This window comes from Thermothielavioides terrestris, chromosome 5, assembly GCF_000226115.1.
Source record: "Thermothielavioides terrestris NRRL 8126 chromosome 5, complete sequence".
In the NCBI taxonomy this organism is placed as follows: domain Eukaryota; kingdom Fungi; phylum Ascomycota; class Sordariomycetes; order Sordariales; family Chaetomiaceae; genus Thermothielavioides; species Thermothielavioides terrestris.
The window spans coordinates 3,425,809-3,444,012 of record NC_016461.1 but is presented as its reverse complement, the minus strand read 5'-3'; the positions used below and the strand labels follow the sequence as shown (position 1 = coordinate 3,444,012).

The 18,204-nt window shown below is 59.0% G+C and overlaps 5 protein-coding genes across 5 annotated transcripts; 2 read left to right on the top strand and 3 right to left on the bottom strand.

The window, feature by feature from the left end:
* The first annotated feature begins 373 nt into the window (after positions 1-373).
* THITE_2122445 (uncharacterized protein) lies at positions 374-4,052 on the top strand. The gene is made up of 2 exons (XM_003657024.1): positions 374-3,012; positions 3,207-4,052. Exons 1-2 carry the CDS (start codon positions 503-505, stop codon positions 3,757-3,759), a joined length of 3,063 nt encoding a protein of 1,020 aa, XP_003657072.1. The 5' UTR covers positions 374-502; the 3' UTR covers positions 3,760-4,052.
* A 550-nt stretch (positions 4,053-4,602) lies between these two features.
* THITE_2122443 (uncharacterized protein) lies at positions 4,603-7,314 on the bottom strand. Its single transcript, XM_003657023.1, has 4 exons — positions 6,852-7,314; positions 6,646-6,791; positions 6,047-6,593; positions 4,603-5,988 (listed from the first exon to the last, which is right to left on the bottom strand). Exons 1-4 carry the CDS (start codon positions 7,099-7,101, stop codon positions 4,625-4,627), a joined length of 2,307 nt encoding a protein of 768 aa, XP_003657071.1. The 5' UTR covers positions 7,102-7,314; the 3' UTR covers positions 4,603-4,624.
* A 2,574-nt stretch (positions 7,315-9,888) lies between these two features.
* Positions 9,889-11,390, top strand: THITE_2122439 (uncharacterized protein). The gene is made up of 2 exons (XM_003657022.1): positions 9,889-10,411; positions 10,473-11,390. Exons 1-2 carry the CDS (start codon positions 10,175-10,177, stop codon positions 11,310-11,312), a joined length of 1,077 nt encoding a protein of 358 aa, XP_003657070.1. The 5' UTR covers positions 9,889-10,174; the 3' UTR covers positions 11,313-11,390.
* Positions 11,391-12,971: 1,581 nt separating this feature from the next.
* THITE_2057735 (uncharacterized protein) lies at positions 12,972-13,513 on the bottom strand (the record flags this gene model as incomplete). Its single annotated transcript, XM_003657021.1, has 2 exons — positions 12,972-13,276; positions 13,363-13,513. 2 exons carry the CDS (start codon positions 13,511-13,513, stop codon positions 12,972-12,974), a joined length of 456 nt encoding a protein of 151 aa, XP_003657069.1.
* Positions 13,514-14,101: 588 nt separating this feature from the next.
* THITE_2132174 (uncharacterized protein) lies at positions 14,102-15,844 on the bottom strand (the record flags this gene model as incomplete). Its single annotated transcript, XM_003657020.1, has 5 exons — positions 14,102-14,656; positions 14,731-15,299; positions 15,346-15,471; positions 15,525-15,731; positions 15,796-15,844. The coding sequence occupies 5 exons, from the start codon at positions 15,842-15,844 to the stop codon at positions 14,102-14,104; spliced, it is 1,506 nt and encodes a 501-aa protein (XP_003657068.1).
* Positions 15,845-18,204: the final 2,360 nt, after the last annotated feature.

The window sequence follows — 18,204 nt, the reverse complement described above, 5'->3', positions numbered from 1 at the left end:
ATGCGCAGGGCCCTGGTCCTGGCTAAGTTAGCGGACTGTCAACATAAATTGAGACTCTTGATTGTCAGTACCCACTGCACGGGTTGGAGCAACGCAAAGTCTCACAATCTTGAGGATCAACGACCAGGTTCCCAGGTGCAAGCCTGAGGCAAGCCGTGATATCCAAAATGGGAAACCCGGCAGCTGGTTACCTCAGAAGTTAGGGTACCCCGCCTCAATGGAACCTGCCCCCGGGCCTGCGGTTCGCGGCTGTTGCCGAGCTAAGTGGGGCGGGTGCGGGGTGCCATGGGTAAGGTGCGGTAGGTACCGAGGTACCTTAATGGAGCCTCATTGAGACGCGTGACGCGCGGGTGCACTTTGGAAACGCGTCTGGCCGCAACGCGTGGGTCTCCAACAGCAGCTCACAGGAGCGAGAAAGCCCAGCAACAAACCAACGACCCGCATGCATGCCATTCCCCGCTCCTGACCAACTCACCACAACACTTCGTCAATCGGAGCCGCGATGCTCGCCGCATCCCCCGGCAACAGTAAACGGCCGCGGCCGACGCCCGACGCGGTTAAAGCACCAAAACCACGCGTCCTCGGCGGCTTTTTGGCCGACGATGACTCGGACGACGATGAACGCCCGGAGGAGCCGTCGCCCAAGCGGCGAATGCTGCACCATGATGCCGATACCCAGCCGCCGGTCGAGGAGACCACTGCTCGCGACGCTATCTCTACCCCTCCTCACAGCCAGCCGCAGCACGAATCCGACCGCGACCGCGAAGAAGAGGCGGAGCGTTACGAGCGCCTCTTCGGCACGCAGGGCCCACGTATTCTGGAAACTTTTACACGCGAACTCGATCCTAGCCCCCTCGCCTATCAGATGTCAAAATGTTCCGGCCAGGTCGTGCCCATCCGCGAGCGCAAACCGGCCGCGCCAGTTTCCTACGCGACCATGGTGGCAGCCCGGTCGAGGACCAAGGAAGGCAGGGCTCACAGGAGCTATTACGGCATCGCCATCCACGAATTGATCGATAGCGCCAACAAGGAGCTGGCGCGAGCCCGCAAGGAGTCCGAGTCCAAGTCCGCCGTCCCTGCACCAGTCACTCCTCCAGCGAACCCGGACCACCCCATGCGCTCCGTCGAAGGCCAGCAGGCCAACCCCAGGAAGCCCAGACGCACCATGCTCTGGACCGAGAAATACCGTGCCCGCACCTTCATGGACCTCGTTGGCGACGACCTCACCAATCGCCAGGTCCTCCGCTGGCTGAAGCGCTGGGACCCCATCGTCTTCCCGCACGCCGCCAAAAGCAAGCCATCAGTCGGTGGCGGGAGGAGACATGCTCATCAGACCGAAGAAGAGAAGCCGCATCGCAAAATCCTCGTGCTACACGGGCCTCCTGGACTTGGCAAGACCACGCTGGCTCATGTCTGTGCCCGGCAGGCCGGCTACGAGGTCATGGAGATCAATGCGAGCGACGAGCGGAGCAAGGACGTCGTCAAGGGGCGCATCAGGACAAGTTTGGGGACCGAGAATGTCAAGACTGTCGAGAATAGACGACCGGAGCCGGGGAAGCAGCAAAAGGTGGCCCGCCCTGTGTGCGTGGTTGTGGATGAGGTCGACGGCGTCGTTGGCGGCTCGGGAGGCTCGGGTGAGGGTGGCTTTGTCAAGGCGTTGATTGACCTCGTGATGCTGGATCAGAGGAACGCTAGCAGTGCGGGAGACGGGCAGAGCTCGGCGGGGCGGAGGAAGAAGAAGGGAGACAACTTCAGGCAGATGAGGCCGCTGATTCTCATCTGCAATGACGTTTACCACCCGTCCCTCCGACCGCTGCGACAGTCTGGCCTTGCGGAGGTTATCCATGTCGGGAAGCCGACCGTGGAGGCCGTGGTTAACCGGCTCAAAACCATCTTCGAGAAGGAGGGTATCCCTTGCGAGAAGGATGCCGTGCGCAAGCTGTGCGAGGCGTCCTGGGGCATGACAAGTGGCATTGATGCCAAGCGGGGCGCTGAAAGCAACGCCGAGGGCGACCTCCGAGGCGTTATGGTCGTGGGAGAATGGGTCGCTGGCCGGCTCAGGTCGGCTTCCAGGGATGCTGCGAGCAACCTCTGCCTCACCCGGCAGTGGCTCGACACACACATCATGCACGAGCTTGCCCATGGTGGAGGAGGCGCGAGAGGCCTGGGCCGTGGCGGTGTGAAGGAGATCGTCACACGTGTGTTCCAAGAGGGCGCCGGCTTCCCAAAGCCGTCCGCCCCCTCCGTCCAAGCAAGCAAGCAGGCTTACATCCTCCACGAGCAACCTCAGGCCCAGCTGGGCTTTTCCGAGCAACAAAAGAAGTACGCCATGACTCGCCTCGGCGAGATGATCGACGCTTCCGGCGAGATCGATCGCATTATGACCGAAATCTTCCTCGAGTACCCCAACCGCGAGTTCAACGACGACTCGTTTCTCACCAAACCTGACCTCGCCTACGAGTGGCTACACTTCCACGATACCTGCTCCTCCCGCCTCTTCGCCAGCCAAGAGTGGGAGCTGGCGCCCTACGTCAGCCAGCCCATCCTTGCCTGCCACCACCTCTTCGCCTCTCCGCGGCGGTACCAGCCACCGGCGGCAGCCGGCCACGACAACGACGCCGACGCTCAGCCGCTGCCCTTCTCCGGGCCCAGAGCCGATTACGCGGCGCACGAAGCCGAGAAGGCCAACCGCGCCGCGCTGCAGGCGATCCACGCGCAGCTCCCACCGACCCTCTCGCGCGCGTTCCGGAGCCCGGAGCACATCGCGACAGACTTCCTGCCGTATCTGGTGCGGCTGGTCTCGCCCGACGTCAAGCCCGTCGTGGTCGGCGGCAGCAGCGACAAGACGGGCGCCGTCGCGTCTGTCCGCCGAGAGGCCGAGAAGGCCATGGTCCGGCGCGCCGCGCTGGTGCTAGCCGAGGTGGGCATCGCGCTGCACAGGGGCAAGATCGAACAGGCGGATGCCGCCGGCGCCGGAGTCGGGCGCACCCAGTGGGTTTATCGCATGGAGCCGTAAGTCAACCCTTTCTAAACCAGAACTTTCAACTCCAGCGTTTCCTTCACCCGGTATCCCCTTCTCTCCCCCTACCTTATTTCCTCCCCCCGCGCCCAACCCCCAACTCCCCCCCCTTCCCGCAACCCCGCTCCTCTCCATGCTCACCCCTATGATTCCTGCCCAACGCCGGCTGACTATCCGCGCGAACCAGCGACCTCGACGCCCTCGCGACCTTCGAAACCGCCGCGGACCTGCACGCCCTGACCCCGCCGACCCGCTACGCCGTGCGCCAGGTCCTCGACCAGGAGCTGCAGAAGACCCTCGCGGCCCGCGAGTCCGAAGCCCGCCAGGCGCGCCTGCGCGCCGCCCCCGCGTCGTCCTCGTCTTCTTTGGCTGTCGCTGCCGCTGCGGGCCAGGGCCAGGGCCGTGTCGGTGGTGCTGCTGGTAGTGCTGGTGGTGGTGGTGGTGATGAAAAGGAGGAGGAGGATAAGGAGAATCGCGGCGGTGTTGGGATGGGCAGGAACGGGAAGAGCTGGAAGGGTAATGGTGATGGTGGTGGTGGTGGTGGGGTGAGGAGGGATTTCTTTGGGAGGGTGGTGGCGGTGGAGAGCGCGCTGGCGGAGGGGGATGGGAACGCGAGGAGGAGGAAGGACAGGCGAGGTGCTGCGCAGGGCGCCGGCAAGGTGTGGGTTACGTACCATGAGGGCATCAATAACGCCGTGCGGAAGCCAATTTCGCTGGAGGAGTTTATGAGGGGGTTCTGAGGAGGCTAGTGTCGTCAGAGGAGGCTATTGTTGTCACGGCAGTGTGGTAAGCTTCGGGTTGGGAAGAAGAGGAACGGGGTTCGCGCGGATGATATGTTGGTTGGATGGCGAGAGCGTGGTTGTTTAGTGAAGATAAATAAACGGAGATTCATGGAGTACGTGGCACATCTTTGCGTATTCTGCAGTCACTTGTTAACGGGAAAGACGGTGTTCAACGCAAGGGTCGAGCATCATGCCGGCATGTCGTCGGTCAATGACCCACTTTCAGCCTCGGCCCGACCGGGTTGCGGCGATGATCCGGACCGGTTAGGGGAGACGGGTCCACCTTCGGCTCCGTGTCTCCCGGACCGGGTAAACTTGATGGACAAGGACAGGATATGTAGTATTATCCGAGCTGGCGTAGCCCACCCAGCGCTTGAATTCGCATTAGAAGGCAAGTCACTGAAGGCACGCAAATCAACAAGTCTGGAGAAGTAGATGTTTGGCGACCGATGTTGCCTATCCGGTGCGATATGCACACTACTCCTCCTGTATTCATGACAAATAAACGACACTACGTGAAACACCCAATTGATGACAGCGACCGCGTGGCCTTGACCGGCAGAAAGAAAAGAACACCGACATCCAAGAGACCCCAAATCTACCGCCCCGACGACACCCACCGTCCAATTAAGCACTCAAATCTGACCCCCTCCTCTCGAGATTCCGGATCACGCTCGCCAGCGCCGTCTCAATATCGACATGGAAATACGGCCAGTTCACTCCGTACAGCGGCGCCAGCCTGCCGCTGCCGCCGCCGCCGCCCGTCGCCGACGACGTAACCGGGGTGACCTCGCCGCCAGCCGCAGCCTCGATATCCACCTCCCTAGTCCTGACGCGGGCCTCGGCCTTGGGGTCGCGCGAGCTGGCGCCCGTCTCGGCAGCAGCGATTAGCGGCTCCTCCGACGGGCGACCGGCGCCCTTGTCGGAGCCGCCGGAGGCGGGGCCGGCGCCGGCGCCGGCGCGGGAACGGTCGAAGCCGAAGCCCGAGGCCACCAGGGCGCGCTTGGTCCAGCGGTTGGTGACGCCGGCGAAGTGCCACTCGACGCGGTCCGGGTCGGCGTAGCGGTCGAACTGGTTGCGCAGGTCGATCAGCGCCTGCGCGGCCGTCACGTCCAGCGCGTTGACGGCGGTGAAGTCGAGGATGACGGCGCGCAGCGTCGGCCGCGCCGCGATCTCGTCGTTGTTGGCTGCCTTGCCGCGGCGCGGGCCCGGGTCGTTCCACGGGCGGTCCTGTTCGGGCTGGGTTAGTTTGGGGCAGCTTGGACTTCGTTGGAGGGGAAGGTGATAAAGGGGGAGAAAGAGAGAGAAAGAGTGAAGTGCTGGGACTTACGCCGATCTTGTCGTACTTGTTCAGTTGGGTGCGGCGGGTGTGCTTGAAGATGTGGATGGTGAGGATGTCGAGGTGGCGAGCGGAGTTGAGGTAGTTAAGGCCCTCGCCGAAGCGGTAGATGAAGACGCCAGGATAGGGAGACTTGATGGGGACTTGGGGATTGGACAAGTCACCCCGGTAGAGGTCGATGAATGCCGCGTGAGAGCTCTCGTTGTCTGGGCTGTCCAGACTGAGGCCCGCGCCGCCGCGCACGCTATCCCGCGGTACGGGCTGCGTGGTCACCTTACCCAGGAACTTCCCTGGGCTCTTGGCGACACGGAAGAGCAGCAGGCCTCCCGACGCCCCGACAGTGACGTAGATGCCGTTCTCAATGGTGGTGAAGACGGAGACAAAGACACCGGCGAAAAAGATAACCACATCGACCGGTGAGGTCTTCCAGTACTTGTACACTTCCCGCGGTGGAGTGATGAGATCGCCGACGGCGTGGATGATAATGGCAGAAAGGCCGGCGGAGGGGATGTAGAAGAAAACAGATGTCAACGCGTACAGGGCCAGGAGCACGAGGATTGCAGTGAAGATGCCGGCGAGGGGCGTCCGAACGCCGGCCTTAGCCTTGATGGCTGTTCGGGAGAACGAACCCGTAGCCGGGTACCCGCCGAGGAAGGGCCCAAAGAGATTCGTGAAGCCGATAGCAACGAGTTCTTGAGAAGGGTTGATGATGTAGTTGTTGACGCGGCCGAACGACTTTGAGATGGCAATGTGCTCGATCAGGAGCACCAAGATGGTGGTGGGGATATGGGGCCCAAGGATCTGGAGAACCTCGACGTTGATTTGCGGTGCGCCAGTATGCTGAAAGCCTGTGGCAAAACCGATGTCAGGAACCACGCATCCACCTGGGCTCGGCCGGAAACCTACCGCTTGGAACAGTCCCAAGGATCTTGAACTTGGCGTTGGATGCCTTGGCGACGTGCCTGTTGACCAACCAGCTGACGAGTATGTAGAGGATAACGACGAAGGCCATGCGGAGAGTTGAGATAAAGAACCACGTCTTCGCGCGGTGAGGATACTTTCGGCCCATGAAATTGCAGAACCAGCGGATGAAGTAGAGACCGAACAAGGCGGTTAGCCCCATGGCCGCGTCGAGTTTGGTCTTCGGTAGGGACTTGAGCGTATTGATGATGACGAGGTAGGTCGCATCGCGAGTGTTGACTCCGGAGATGCCCATGAGGCCGGGGACTTGGCCAGCAGCAATGTTGAGGGCGGAGCCGGTCATGAAGGAGCCGATGGCAACCAGGGGGATGAACTCGACGATGAAGCCGAATCGGATCAGGCCTAAAAACAGGAGGACCGCGCCGGAAATGAGCGCCAGGCTCCGGGCGATGGTCTCAGCAGCGAGGTCGGGGTGCGTCTTCTGCGTGTCGATGACGATATTGCCGACGATAGTTGACATGACCGCGACGGCCTTGAGACCGGGTCAGAGGCAACCTCACCCGAGGATCAGGATCGGGACTTACGCCAATGGTGATATCCTTGGACGTTGCAAATGCCCAGTACAGCAGAAAACCGACGAAGGACGTGTAGAGACCATATTCGGGCGGTAGATTGGCGAGCAGGGCATAGCCCATGGCCTGGGGCACGACGACAAATCCAACCGTGACGCCTGCCATTGCTGGTTAGGAGTGGACTGCGTTGACCATGGTTTCCAGGTTTCGGCACTCACCGGCAATGAAATCTCCCAACAACCATGTCAGATTGTAGTGGAAGATCCAATTCACAAAGGGGAACAGCTCTCGGAGGTAACTGAGGGTTCCGCGCACGGTTGGGACGAGATCCAGCAGGGCGTCCTTGACGGAAGGCTCCTCCTCGATGTAGGAACCATCGTCGTGAAAGACGGAGTCGTCATGGCGGTACTGCTCGGGATCAATACCCAAGAACCTCTTGAGGCGGTCGACGCTCTTGTTCGCAGCCATGGTTGGAGCTCGGACCGTGTGAGTGTCTCCTGCGGATCGAGTCGAGCGCGAGGTTGCACCGAGAGCTAACGGTAATCCGCAGCACGGTCTTATATATGCAGGTAATAACGTTGTTGGCTAAGTCGTTCACCGTCTCAGTTGGTGACCCCCAGATGGAATATCCAAGTCCCTGCCCCCAGCTGAGCTGGTTGAGTGAGCCGCCACAGCAGCCTGGGGGGGGCCAGGGAACAGCGAATCTGGGGTGGAAAACCGGGTTATGGATCTAATAGTTTGAGCACGCGTTCGACCGCGGCCGTTGGATGATAGGCCGCCCCGCGGGATGGCAGAGCGCAATCAGGGTTCTGCCCAGCTGGATGGGGACGATGACACATGGGAATGCGGGTACCCTCCCTCGTTCCGTCTTCCACGCGGACATCTGCGAGCAAGCGGCGCAGACCAGAGCAGCCAGATGAAACTAACGTTAGTTAATGCGAAGAGCAGGGGGGACACTTCCTGCGCGGCGGCCCCGATGCCCGGATGGGACCTTTCCAACCCTCCACAAGACTGGGGGGGATGTTGGATGCACAACACAGCAGTCCGGGGGGACCCCGGCAAGCAATACCGAGAAGGGAGACATTCCAGAAACCAGAGCCCGGGTTACTGCGAAGTAGGTCGTGCAAGTGAACTTCACTCGCCAGACAAGCACGAGGTTAGGGCCGCTGTGGGCCCTCCCGGCCCCGGGGTAGTAAACAGGGGGAATCCAGGCCGGGGCGGCTGCAGAGTGCAGACGAGGAAGGCGGGGACAAGGACGGGGACGGCATCGTGATGTCAACCGCAGCGTCTTCAACGGGAAGAACATAAAGAAACGTGATAATTGGTGTAGATACCCTCTCGGCCCCAAGATGCGATCTGGCGTGCACTCGCACAGTTTGCCGGGTTATTCCACCTGCCTACCGAGCCGCTGACGGCTCGAAGAAGATCCAGTCAAGCCCTCTAGATCTCTGGGCAGCTTTGAGTGTTGCCAGACTTGGCTGAGCCAAGAGGTCTGTCCAGGAGCCCGTCCAGGAAGCTTGGTGAGCTTGTCTGCGAATCGGCGTCGCCGTCCCGCCTGAAGACTGGGCGCTCGAAATGCGGGACAGGCCAAGGGCAAGCCAGCCTCAGAACAGACCTTTGTCTTGGCCGAGCGGGAAAGCAACACGCTGGTTCGGCAGGAGCATCGAGATACACTGGGCAGTCGACGCCGGAGAGCAGCTTGAAGCTTGCTCTGTTTTCCACTTCAGGCAAGTGCGACCACCGAAGGTCCCCGCTTTTGACGCGCATCTAAGCTCTGCTGTGATTGGACGGGGGATCTAAGCTGCTCGATCACACCATCTCCAGAGCTTCTCGTCCAATTCACCTTCCTTCGCGCACGTAGTGTACAACTACCTTACCTAACTGCACTAGTGTACACTACGCCCTCGGTGGCTTTTCGAAAAGTCCATCCTCATCTCCCGCCGAGGCCACCTTTGTTACACTTTGGCTTTAGAGCGTGGGGGTAGCATGCAGCATGCTGGCGTCCCGAAACAGACAAAAGGAAGGCCGCGCCCGCTTTGCGCATGACGACATTCCAGGGATTCTCTTGCGCGATCAACCAAGAATCCTCGACGACCAACCAGTCCAAGTCTCCTGTCTCCCAGTCAGCGGCACTCAGCGGAAAGCATGCGCCCAGCCTCGGCTCGTTCCCGCCCCCGCGCAAAATTTCATCTCTGTCAGCTCGGCTCGCCCGAAGCTCGACAACGTGCTTCACACACGGATCTCCGAGATTGAAGCATCTCAGCCTTTAACAGGGTTGAGGTTTAACCAGGCGTTTCTCTGGAAGGAAGAGAGAAGTTTCCACGAGACCCGACAGCTTGGTGCGATGGCGTGCCTCGTGTGAGTTCCAAGCTCCATGCGAGCGCGCGGCCGGCGGATCGCGGTGGCAATCCGCTTGGGAGGATCGAGGACTGTGAGAAGCATTGCTGGGACGTTTGCTCTGCGGCTGATGGGCCAGGACGGCGTTCGAGTCGCGACAAGGACTCCTTTCAACCAAGCCCATTGTCGCAGAACCGAGACGATGATGCTCAAAGTGTTGGCCCAATCTTACCGCAATGCGAACGCCGCTCTCGATCGAGGGGCTCCTTCGGTATGCCCGAGATGACCATTGACAGTGGAAGGTTGGATGCCTTTTCTGCACATCGCCCTCTGGACCAGGACGGGGAATCAAGCCAGGAACTCCAGCAGCTGAATCGGTGAAGCCCCGAAGCGGCATCCACCAGGCCGTCTCGGTGATCCCGTTACATGCGGGCCAGGCCGAGGAGCGATGGTAGTCTGTCGCTGAGATTAAGGCACCCCTTGACACGAACTAGTGTATTCACAGCACGCTACTGAACAAGGCCAGGGACGGAAAGGCCCTGGCCAGAAGCACCCAAATTCGCCAAACCGACATCCGTGCTGAAGCTCATGCTCAGCTAACTGCGGGGACTGTAACGTTCTTCAGTCTCTGATCGTGCTACACTTCGAACCGTGTTCCCAGGTTGGGATACTGCGCTCGTGGCCTGACCTCCCTGTACTAGTGGCGCTATCACGCCTTCTGACGCAATGCAACTCGACCGTCCTCCGCTTTTTGACAACCAGAAGATCCTTATTCTGCAACCTATCGTGCAAGCCCCGTTTGCCGGATTCTGCATTTTGTTTACGTGGGCGATTCTAGGTTCCCCAACACGCCCTCGAGCAGTGTAGACTATTGCTGCCTTTAGTGTGTCTCACCCCCCTCAATGCATCGGTACCCGCCTCCCATGATGGGGGTGCCTCGCCGGCACCAAGACGGGCCGAGCCCCGGTCCCCCGTATCATTTGGGCCTGAGCGGCTTGTCCCAGGCGCTTATCATGGCTAGCCCGCCCTCGGTCTGGTGGTGTGCCCTCCGCCCTCGCTGGCATGCACGAGTCGCAGGGAACCTGAAGGACGCAAGGATGCACCTTTCTTGCGTCACCAGTCCAACACTGCAACAGCTAGGCATGCAACAGCGGGATTATCTGCAGACGAGCCAGACTCTGCTGGTGGCGATAAGAAGATCGGGATGTACCCCGCTGCCGTCAGCCGCCTTCTCTGCAGCCCCGACTCTGGGGCTGATAGCTCGTTCCCTGAGAGACACTTCACATCAGTCGACGACGACAAGACCGCTGCGTACCTGATTGCCGAGTCCAGTGGCACTCAGTCGGCAGTTGCCACGCAGCCGACGTTTGAATCGGATTTTGCTGCCTTTGGTTCACCGGGCTGGCCAAGTCGGGATCAGCCACTCCCCCATCGGAGTCACGTAGGTTGCAACCCCCCTCCGCATTTCGATCCCTTGACATCTGATTGTGACGGGATGAAAGGAGCCCCCTCGAGGTTCGCTGGTTGGCAGTAACGCGATTTCGATTCCCTTGCCGGAGACGCCCGTGTTGCCAACCCAATGGCCTTCGATTCGAGAGCACTCCCCTGGCGCGGCGTTTTGGCCGTCGTCTCAACCGGAGTTCAATATCGACGACGATTCTGACTCCATCCAGAGCACCAACGACAGTGTGAAAGAGTTTTGCTCCTCGTTACCGACATGGCGTTGTGCCAAGAGACTGAGACGCGACCAGAACCTTGAAATGACGAAACGTATGAGGACGCCGGCGCCGCCTTCCAAGGCCCACCATCCTTCCGCAGGCTCAGGAAGACCGTATATCCCGGACCTTGACTACAGCCAAGACTGGACTGACTGCCCAGATGCGTCTCGCACCTTTCTTGCCCAGCCAAAGTATGGCGACTCGGCCGGCTCTAAAGCCAAAATCGAAGTCACCATCCGGGACCGCGCCTCTTCATCCAAGGTCGACTCGAAACGCATTGCGCACAAGCTCTCGGAGAAGACCCGGCGGAACAGGCTTACCATCGCGATACGGGAGATGCAAAAGCTGCTGCCTTCGGAAATTGAAGGCGCGGACCAGCCCCTGTCTCAGACACATAAAGACGCCGACTTCGTGGTCCGGCCAGGCGTGCCGAGCAGCAAGCTCGACGTGGCCGAGATGGCGGTGGCGTACATCAAGGATCTGAAGGAGAAGAACAAAGAGATGGCGAGGAGGATACGGGAGGCCGAGCAGAAGCTGGCCCAGTGCCAGTGCTGGCGCGGCAGGGAGGAATCGCCGCCCGATTCGGCTGCGAGCCCGTCGACCGTGGACGGGGCGACATGTTGAACAGGTTGGAGAGACCTGTCATGCTATTATTGCTGGCTTAGGGATTTTGATACTGAGTGCGCGACCTGATACCGAACCCGCAACGATCTTGGAATTCCTCCAACTTGATAGTACTAACACCTGTCGAGCAGGACAAGTTACAGGACCTGCTCTGGTTTATTCACACCTGGCGCATGAGCAATACACACACACACACACACTTTTACACACACTTACCCGCACACACAGACGCGCGCACACCGAGAGCGTCGTGATCCAGCACATCGTGCCTCTCATATGTTGTGGTAGACAACCGACCAACTTCTGCTCCTCCTCCCATTCCTTTTTGCTTGGCTGCCTCCACATGTTGTCTTGCTCTGCGCGGAGTCTGAGAACCTGACTTTGCCAACCCCCCCTCCGTCTTCGTTGCAGCCGAGAATGCTCCTGTCTTACGCCCCTCGCCGCAACTTACGCTAGCCATGTGCGCTACCCAAACCCTGACCCTGACCCTGACCCTGACCCTGACACCGACGTTGTTCTTGAAAGATCGAACTGGCTTCGGGGATGAGCATTCATACAGGACCTGATCTAGAGTCGGTGGAGTCTTGAAGATGCGACATTGGCTTCTTTGTGGTTGATGTTGCTTCTTCCTCGATTTCTCTGTGGCACAAATTCCCCTTCCCCTTCGCTGAAAGGTAGGGTTTGGTTGACGAGCGTGGCGTGTAAGTGAGCAGGGTTGGGGTTGTGAATGGGCCAAAGAGGAGAGCTGTGGACCAAACAGTGGTGACCGCGTGACTGACACGCCTGGACTACGGCGCTCCAAATCCTTCACTGTCCATTAACCCAAACCCGTTTGCAACTGACCGCCAGCCGGTCGTGGTTATAGAGGTCCCGCCAAGACTAATTTCGGAGGTTGCCGCTTACAGGTATTACAATCGCTACGGGGTAAGCGGGGCCGCGACGACTTCAAGCAACATCAACAATGCAAAACCGCGAAGACTTATAAAAACAACTTCGCGAAACCTCAACCAAATCGAAAAAAAAGAAAACGAAGTTAACCCGCACCCTAACCTTGACCCTTACCCTAACCATTAACCCTTACCCTAACTAGCGGGGGGCTAGCGCCGCCCCCTGCACCCCCGGCGAACTAACCCTTAGCGATGGTGTAAACCCCTTGGCGATCTTAGCGATGTACTGACGGCGTAAAAACATTGCCGACAATTGGCCGAAATTAGTCTTGGCGGGACCTCTATAACCTCTAGCCGTTATTTACCTAAGGACCGCTATATTCTTCAGCTTCGGATACAGGCCAATGATTGCCCGCCTAGATATGCAGGGAATCAAAAAAAAAAAAAAAAAAAAAAAAAAAAAAAAAAAAAAAAAAAAAAAAAAAAAAAAAAATTAAATGACTGTCGCGAGCAGGAATGTGGCCCCCAAAACCGACACTCGCCAAGCCGCGAGACCGGGCCTCGGCACGGCAGCTGCACCGGTGGTCGTCGTGGAAGAGGGAGCGGAGGCCGCGGTGGAAGTTGCAGAGGAATTGAGGCTCGGTGCTTGGGTGATAGACGCGGTTGCGGGAGCAGACGTGCTGCTGGCCAGGTACGGGTTCGTCGTCGACGCGCTCTGCAACACGATGTTAGCTGAGTCTGCATAATAGGGGAACAAAGTCCATGGATCACGTCAACGCACAAACAACTCGCAGCAGCCCGCCTCATCGCAGACGGTGCCGTCGGTGCAGCAGAACTGGTTCTCGGGGTTGTAGCAGCGCTGGTTCGGGAAGTCGCCCGAGCACCAGTGCAGCGGGATCGGGGCGCGCTGGCAACACGCCTCGCCCGAGTCGAATCGCGTGCACGACCACGACGACACGGTCGGCGCCGGCGCCGTCTCCGTCAGCGCCGCCGTCACGTTGGGGACGCCGGCCGTGCCCGTGATCCCGGGGCCGCCCCACGCGCTGCAGCAGCTGTTGTCTTTGCCGATGCAAACGTCTGTTTCCTTGTCCGTCAGCCGGTTTGCCCTCTTTCTCAGGGGCGGGGGGGAAGAAGGGGCACCTAGGAGGTGGGATATGACATACATGCTTCGGAGCAGCACTGCTCGTGTTTATCCGGGTTGAAGCAGCCCATGGTGTCGCAGATAATGTAGCCTTCGCCAAAGCATTGGTCGCAGGTGCTGTGGATGGTGCAATCGTTCTCATCCTGCCGACCATGAAGTTCCGCCAGGGCCATGGCCCCGGAGTTGGGGAGCAGTTTCCTCGACGCCGCGTGGACGGCGGTCACCGAGAGGAGGAATAGAATACTCGATTGACGCATTTCGATCTAGGTTGTTATTGATGGACAAGCACAAGCATCGGGCGCGAACAAAAACTGCAAGTAAACAAAAATGACGAATACTGGGCGGATTCGAGTGACGGTTGTGGAAGTCTCCAACGGGCAAGGATTAAAGGAATTCAGCATTCGGGAAACAATTGCTCCGGAGTCTTATGGCGCTTGGCATCCAATGCGCCTGTCCATTGGCGGGTTAGTCGAGCTTTACTCTGGAATCCTAAGCGAACGAAGGGGGCAGGATATAAATAACGATGTAACGGTAAGACTTTCGATAGTCAAAAAATATACTCTTTTTGTTCGCTAGTTAGGGCTTGTTGCAAAACTCAACCGTCAATCGCCAACTTACAGTACAGATGAAGGCACTTGCGACTACAGGCAGGAAACGTAGGATGTACATGCCTAGTAAATGAGTGGTGGTAGGCGCAGTCAACAGCAATATATTGACGATGTCGCTAGGTAAGAAGACGGTTGTGGCGAGCAAGGTGGACATCAAGCCGAGGTCCGCCTCGAACTTGTTTCTTGTGAGGTGCTCGTCGGTTCCGCCTCCACAGCCACTTCAGTATCGGAGCCGTGATTCTCTTGAACACCCCAGCAAGGATTCTCTGCGATGCTTGCTCCAGCCCGGTTGAGCAGAACGCCCACCAAAACAGGTCCGATGATGGTGTTGAGCACAATGGCCCAGACGCCGATGATGAAGGCTTCCTGGCTTAAGAAGGGCGTCTCGTTGAGACCGATCTGTATAATGACAAGACCGATCTCGCCGCGCGCAACCATGGCGGCGCCGAGCAGCGTTGCGGGCGCCCAGGTAGCCGTGCCGCTCACCGGTCGCTTCCCCGAGCTCCTTTGCCTGAGACGGGGAGATATGAATTCCCAGACTGGCACCATGACGCCGACAACGATCTTCGCAAACGCCATGAGCAGTGCGTAGACGACCCCTTTCCAGATGGACTCCCCCGTCCATAGATCCACAAACGGTATAGCAAACCCGATGCTCGCAAAAAAGAGCGGTTGAAAGACGTACTTCTGCGGCGTCCCCAGGTAGTGCTCGAACGAATCCGTAAACACCGGAATCTCCCGTTCACCCTCCCCCTCGCTTGCCTAGCCGGCAAGCTACTCACGAACGCGCCCGCCAGGAAGGCACCAAACAGCACCGACGCGCCGGCGTACGCCGCAATCGTCAGGAACGCGCACAGCACCGCCGCCATCAGCAGGATATTAAACGCATGCGCAACCCCCGCAGCGGCAGCCCGCTGCAGCCGCGAGGGTGTTACAAACCGACGATAAAGCGGCCCGGCAACAAGCCAGGCCACCACAGGAGTCAGCACGGCCATCAGACCGCTGGCGAGCACGGGGCGGCCGACGGTCCAGCCCAGGCTTGTGCCACCACCATCTGCGTCCCCGGCGACGCCGCGCAGGTTGCGGATGAGACTGACCAGGACGAGGCCGCAGACGTCGTCGAGCACGGCGGCGCCGACGAGGACGGTGCCGATGCGGGTCTGGGAGAAGTCGACGCCGGCAGCCACGGCGGGGGCGGTGGGGTTGGCGTCGGCATTCGGGCTGCTGCTGGTGCTTTTGGGCTTGTTTTTGGAAGCGCTGGAGAGGACGACGAAAGTCGTGCCGAGGGAGGTAGAGCAGAGGGATGTGCCAACTATGAAGGCCTCTAGGAGCGCTGGAGCAAATGTTAGACCTTGAGACAATAAGGTAAGTAGGGGCAGAGAAAGGGTGAGACTAACCGTAATGAAATCCCGCGTAAAGGAGGCCAAAGGACAGGGCGATGGGCGTAAGCACGCCAAATAGGGCCACGGCGGCGCTGAGGATCAGGTTTTGGCGGAGCAGATCGAGGCGGACGGTCAGGCCACCTGATTGGCGTTCAGCTTGGTCATGAGTGCCGTAGGGGTCATACCACATGTACCTTCGAAGATAATCAAAATCAGGCCAATATATCCCAGGACGAGGAACGTAGCCTGCCAGTCGATCGCCAATATGTTGGCGATCGGCACTCCGTAGATGAGGCCGACAATGATATTGCCGATCAGCGACGCGCAGATGATCTTCTCAGCCAACCAGTGAGCAGTAGCTAGAAACAGAAAGAACGATATGAGCGTCAGAATATTGATAACTGGTATGGCGTGTTAGAACAACTATCTTACGAGCTCTCTGGGGGAGAGGCGAAGTTCACCCACTGTCTGGCTCATGATAGGCGAAGAACGCGCCGCTTTTTTCGGCGGCCATGGTATATGCGGTAAGACTTAGCGGACACCAGATTCGTCGGGATCAGCACCATTGGGAAGGTGCTGTAAACGTTCCGGTTGTTGAGGCGAAAGCTGAGAGCCGAGATCAGATCGATGAGCGGTTCTCAAGTTAGACAGTGCGGATACACATCTGGACAAGTTTAATCGTTACGCCAAACAAGTGGGGAGCATGCTCCAGATATCGCTTGGCGAGTTCCAGCGGGAGTGGGGCGACGCGCGTTACAATGATGGGCCGATCAAGAACAGGAAGCGGAGGCAACGCGCATTGAATTCAAACTACAGACTAACGACATGACGCTAACAGTGGTCGAGTTGCCTTTGGCATACTCAAAGAAATGGATAAAAAAAGAACGGTAAGGAAACGAAAAATTGAGAAAATTTGGGGGAAGGGAGGTTGGGGAGTGAGGGAATGCGAAGAAGTGAGGCGAGTAAAAGACCGAGGCGCGACGCGTGTGCTCTACTCGCCAATCTCCTCCTCCTCGTCGAACATGACTTCGCCGTCCCGACCCACCTCTCCTCCCATCTCCGGCAGAAGATCTTCCGCGCGCGGGCGGTGGTCGAAAGTCGCGAAGTCCCCGAGGCGAGGGCTCGGCGGGGTTGCGGCGCTTGTGGGCGACGGCCTCGGTGGGCGACAAAGAGCGGCGGTTCCGGCACGAGTTGCGGGAGACAGGGCCGGCGAGTGTCAGGAAGAAGGCGTGATGGCGTTGGGGGGTGGGGGGGGGAGGGGGTATTAGGAGGTGGGAAACGAGGTAGCGTTGGTATTCGCCAAGGTCGACATAATGTCGCCACAGCGACGGAACTCCTCCCTGTTGGCGTCGACATGTGCCGTATAGCCGTCTGTAGCGTGCGGTCGGGAACGGGGGCGGAAGGGACTTGGCGCCGCGTCTACCGGCTGTCGCTGGAGAGCCTGACGGGGCGCGTCCCCCTGGGAGACGGGGGAAAGGGGGACGGGGGAAGGGGGGGAGGGGGGGATGGTCCGGACGGGGGGAATCGGCAACGGGGGGATCGGCGAGGGGGAATTTGGCGGAGGAGCCGGGCTCGGACGACACGGAGGACTGGCGCTCGCAGCGGGTTGCGTGGGTGCTGCCCGCGGGACCGGGCGACCGTGCTCGCGCAGCCGCTCTAGCGTAAACCTAAGGCGATTGAAGGAAAGCATGTTAGTAACTAATGTGCATAATGAACGTTTCAGGGGGAGACAGCTCATGTAGCCGTTTTAACAGTATATGGATTCTAAATTCTTGACGCGATAAGATTGAGTTTCGCTTTGGATGGGAGACTGGCTGGAAGAGAAGGGAGGGGGGCTGAAACTTGAGGGCCCGGCACGAGATATAGCTTCCATTTGGTTTGCTCCCAGTCTCTATGGGACAATGATCTCCTCGGCTGACAGTGCTCTAGGGAAGTAGTTGGTGAAGCCGTTACGAGCTGTTCTTGCCAGCAAGATGCTCAGTGGTCGAATCTCGAGAAGGATATCAGCTTCTCGCCCGTATCATCGAGAAAAGAGACAACGCTCGCCTAGCCACCGTTAGCACCCAACCTGGATGCCTCTGTTGGTGTCACGAGAGAAAGATGGTACCTAGTACTGGGCAAGTGATCAGACAGCGGGATCTGGTGCTTCTCAACCCCGAGATGCACGTCTGCGAGCACTGCTCCGGGTAATCATCACTCCGAGGTCCCCTCCAACTCATGGCCAGCCGCATGTCGTGCATGTTACATTACTTCGCATACCTATATTTGCAGGAAATGATCGGTTGCTAGAAGGGTTAGTTCAGCTTTTTGCAAATGCTGGTTCAAATGAGGCGGGAAGGCTGAGCCTTCGGCGCATCCCGGCACTTGTCGCTTCTTCGAACACAGTCGCATCCGATGCCGCTCGTTAAACGCTAGCACTGTACAGGCGCAATGCATTCCTTATTGCAGCAGCAATCAACATGGGCAGTACAGTACAATACTTATGCAGGGCGCCTTGGCTCAGGGCAAGGCAAGCCAGCTGAGCCTGCGGACCGGCCTCAACCCCCTTCCCTCCCCTGTTAGCATTTCCCGCGTTCTGAAATCCTAGCCGGCGAGCGCTTCTGCTACACGAGAGAGTAGCGACTAAGCTCCTGGGACCGTCCACGCCCCGAGGTTCATCCGCAACAGAATCATCCTTTTCGTAATGGACGTCCTGCTGATCGAGCTCGGCCTCAACACGACGCTCGAGGCAGCCCTGTGTGGGGACGAAAACGATGGGCGGGACCTACCGCTGGACGATTTTGCCCTGCTTGAACTTGCCGCGCAGCCCAAAGCTAACTGCTGTGCGGGTTGTTCCCTGGTCGTCGCGCCCGCGCATAACGTGGATTCGATGCG

Bases quoted from the DNA above. Each gene is read 5' to 3' on its own strand.
- THITE_2122445 (XM_003657024.1), top strand. From the start codon at position 503: ATGCTCGCCGCATCCCCCGGCAACAGTAAACGGCCGCGGCCGACGCCC. The intron at 3,013-3,206 runs GTAAGTCAACCC...CGCGCGAACCAG, and splicing joins TGGGTTTATCGCATGGAGCC to CGACCTCGACGCCCTCGCGA.
- THITE_2122443 (XM_003657023.1), bottom strand. From the start codon at position 7,101: ATGGCTGCGAACAAGAGCGTCGACCGCCTCAAGAGGTTCTTGGGTATT. The intron at 6,792-6,851 runs GTGAGTGCCGAA...CAGCAATGGCAG, and splicing joins GTTGGGAGATTTCATTGCCG to GCGTCACGGTTGGATTTGTC. The intron at 6,594-6,645 runs GTAAGTCCCGAT...CCCGGTCTCAAG, and splicing joins CCAAGGATATCACCATTGGC to GCCGTCGCGGTCATGTCAAC.
- THITE_2122439 (XM_003657022.1), top strand. From the start codon at position 10,175: ATGTACCCCGCTGCCGTCAGCCGCCTTCTCTGCAGCCCCGACTCTGGG. The intron at 10,412-10,472 runs GTAGGTTGCAAC...ACGGGATGAAAG, and splicing joins CACTCCCCCATCGGAGTCAC to GAGCCCCCTCGAGGTTCGCT.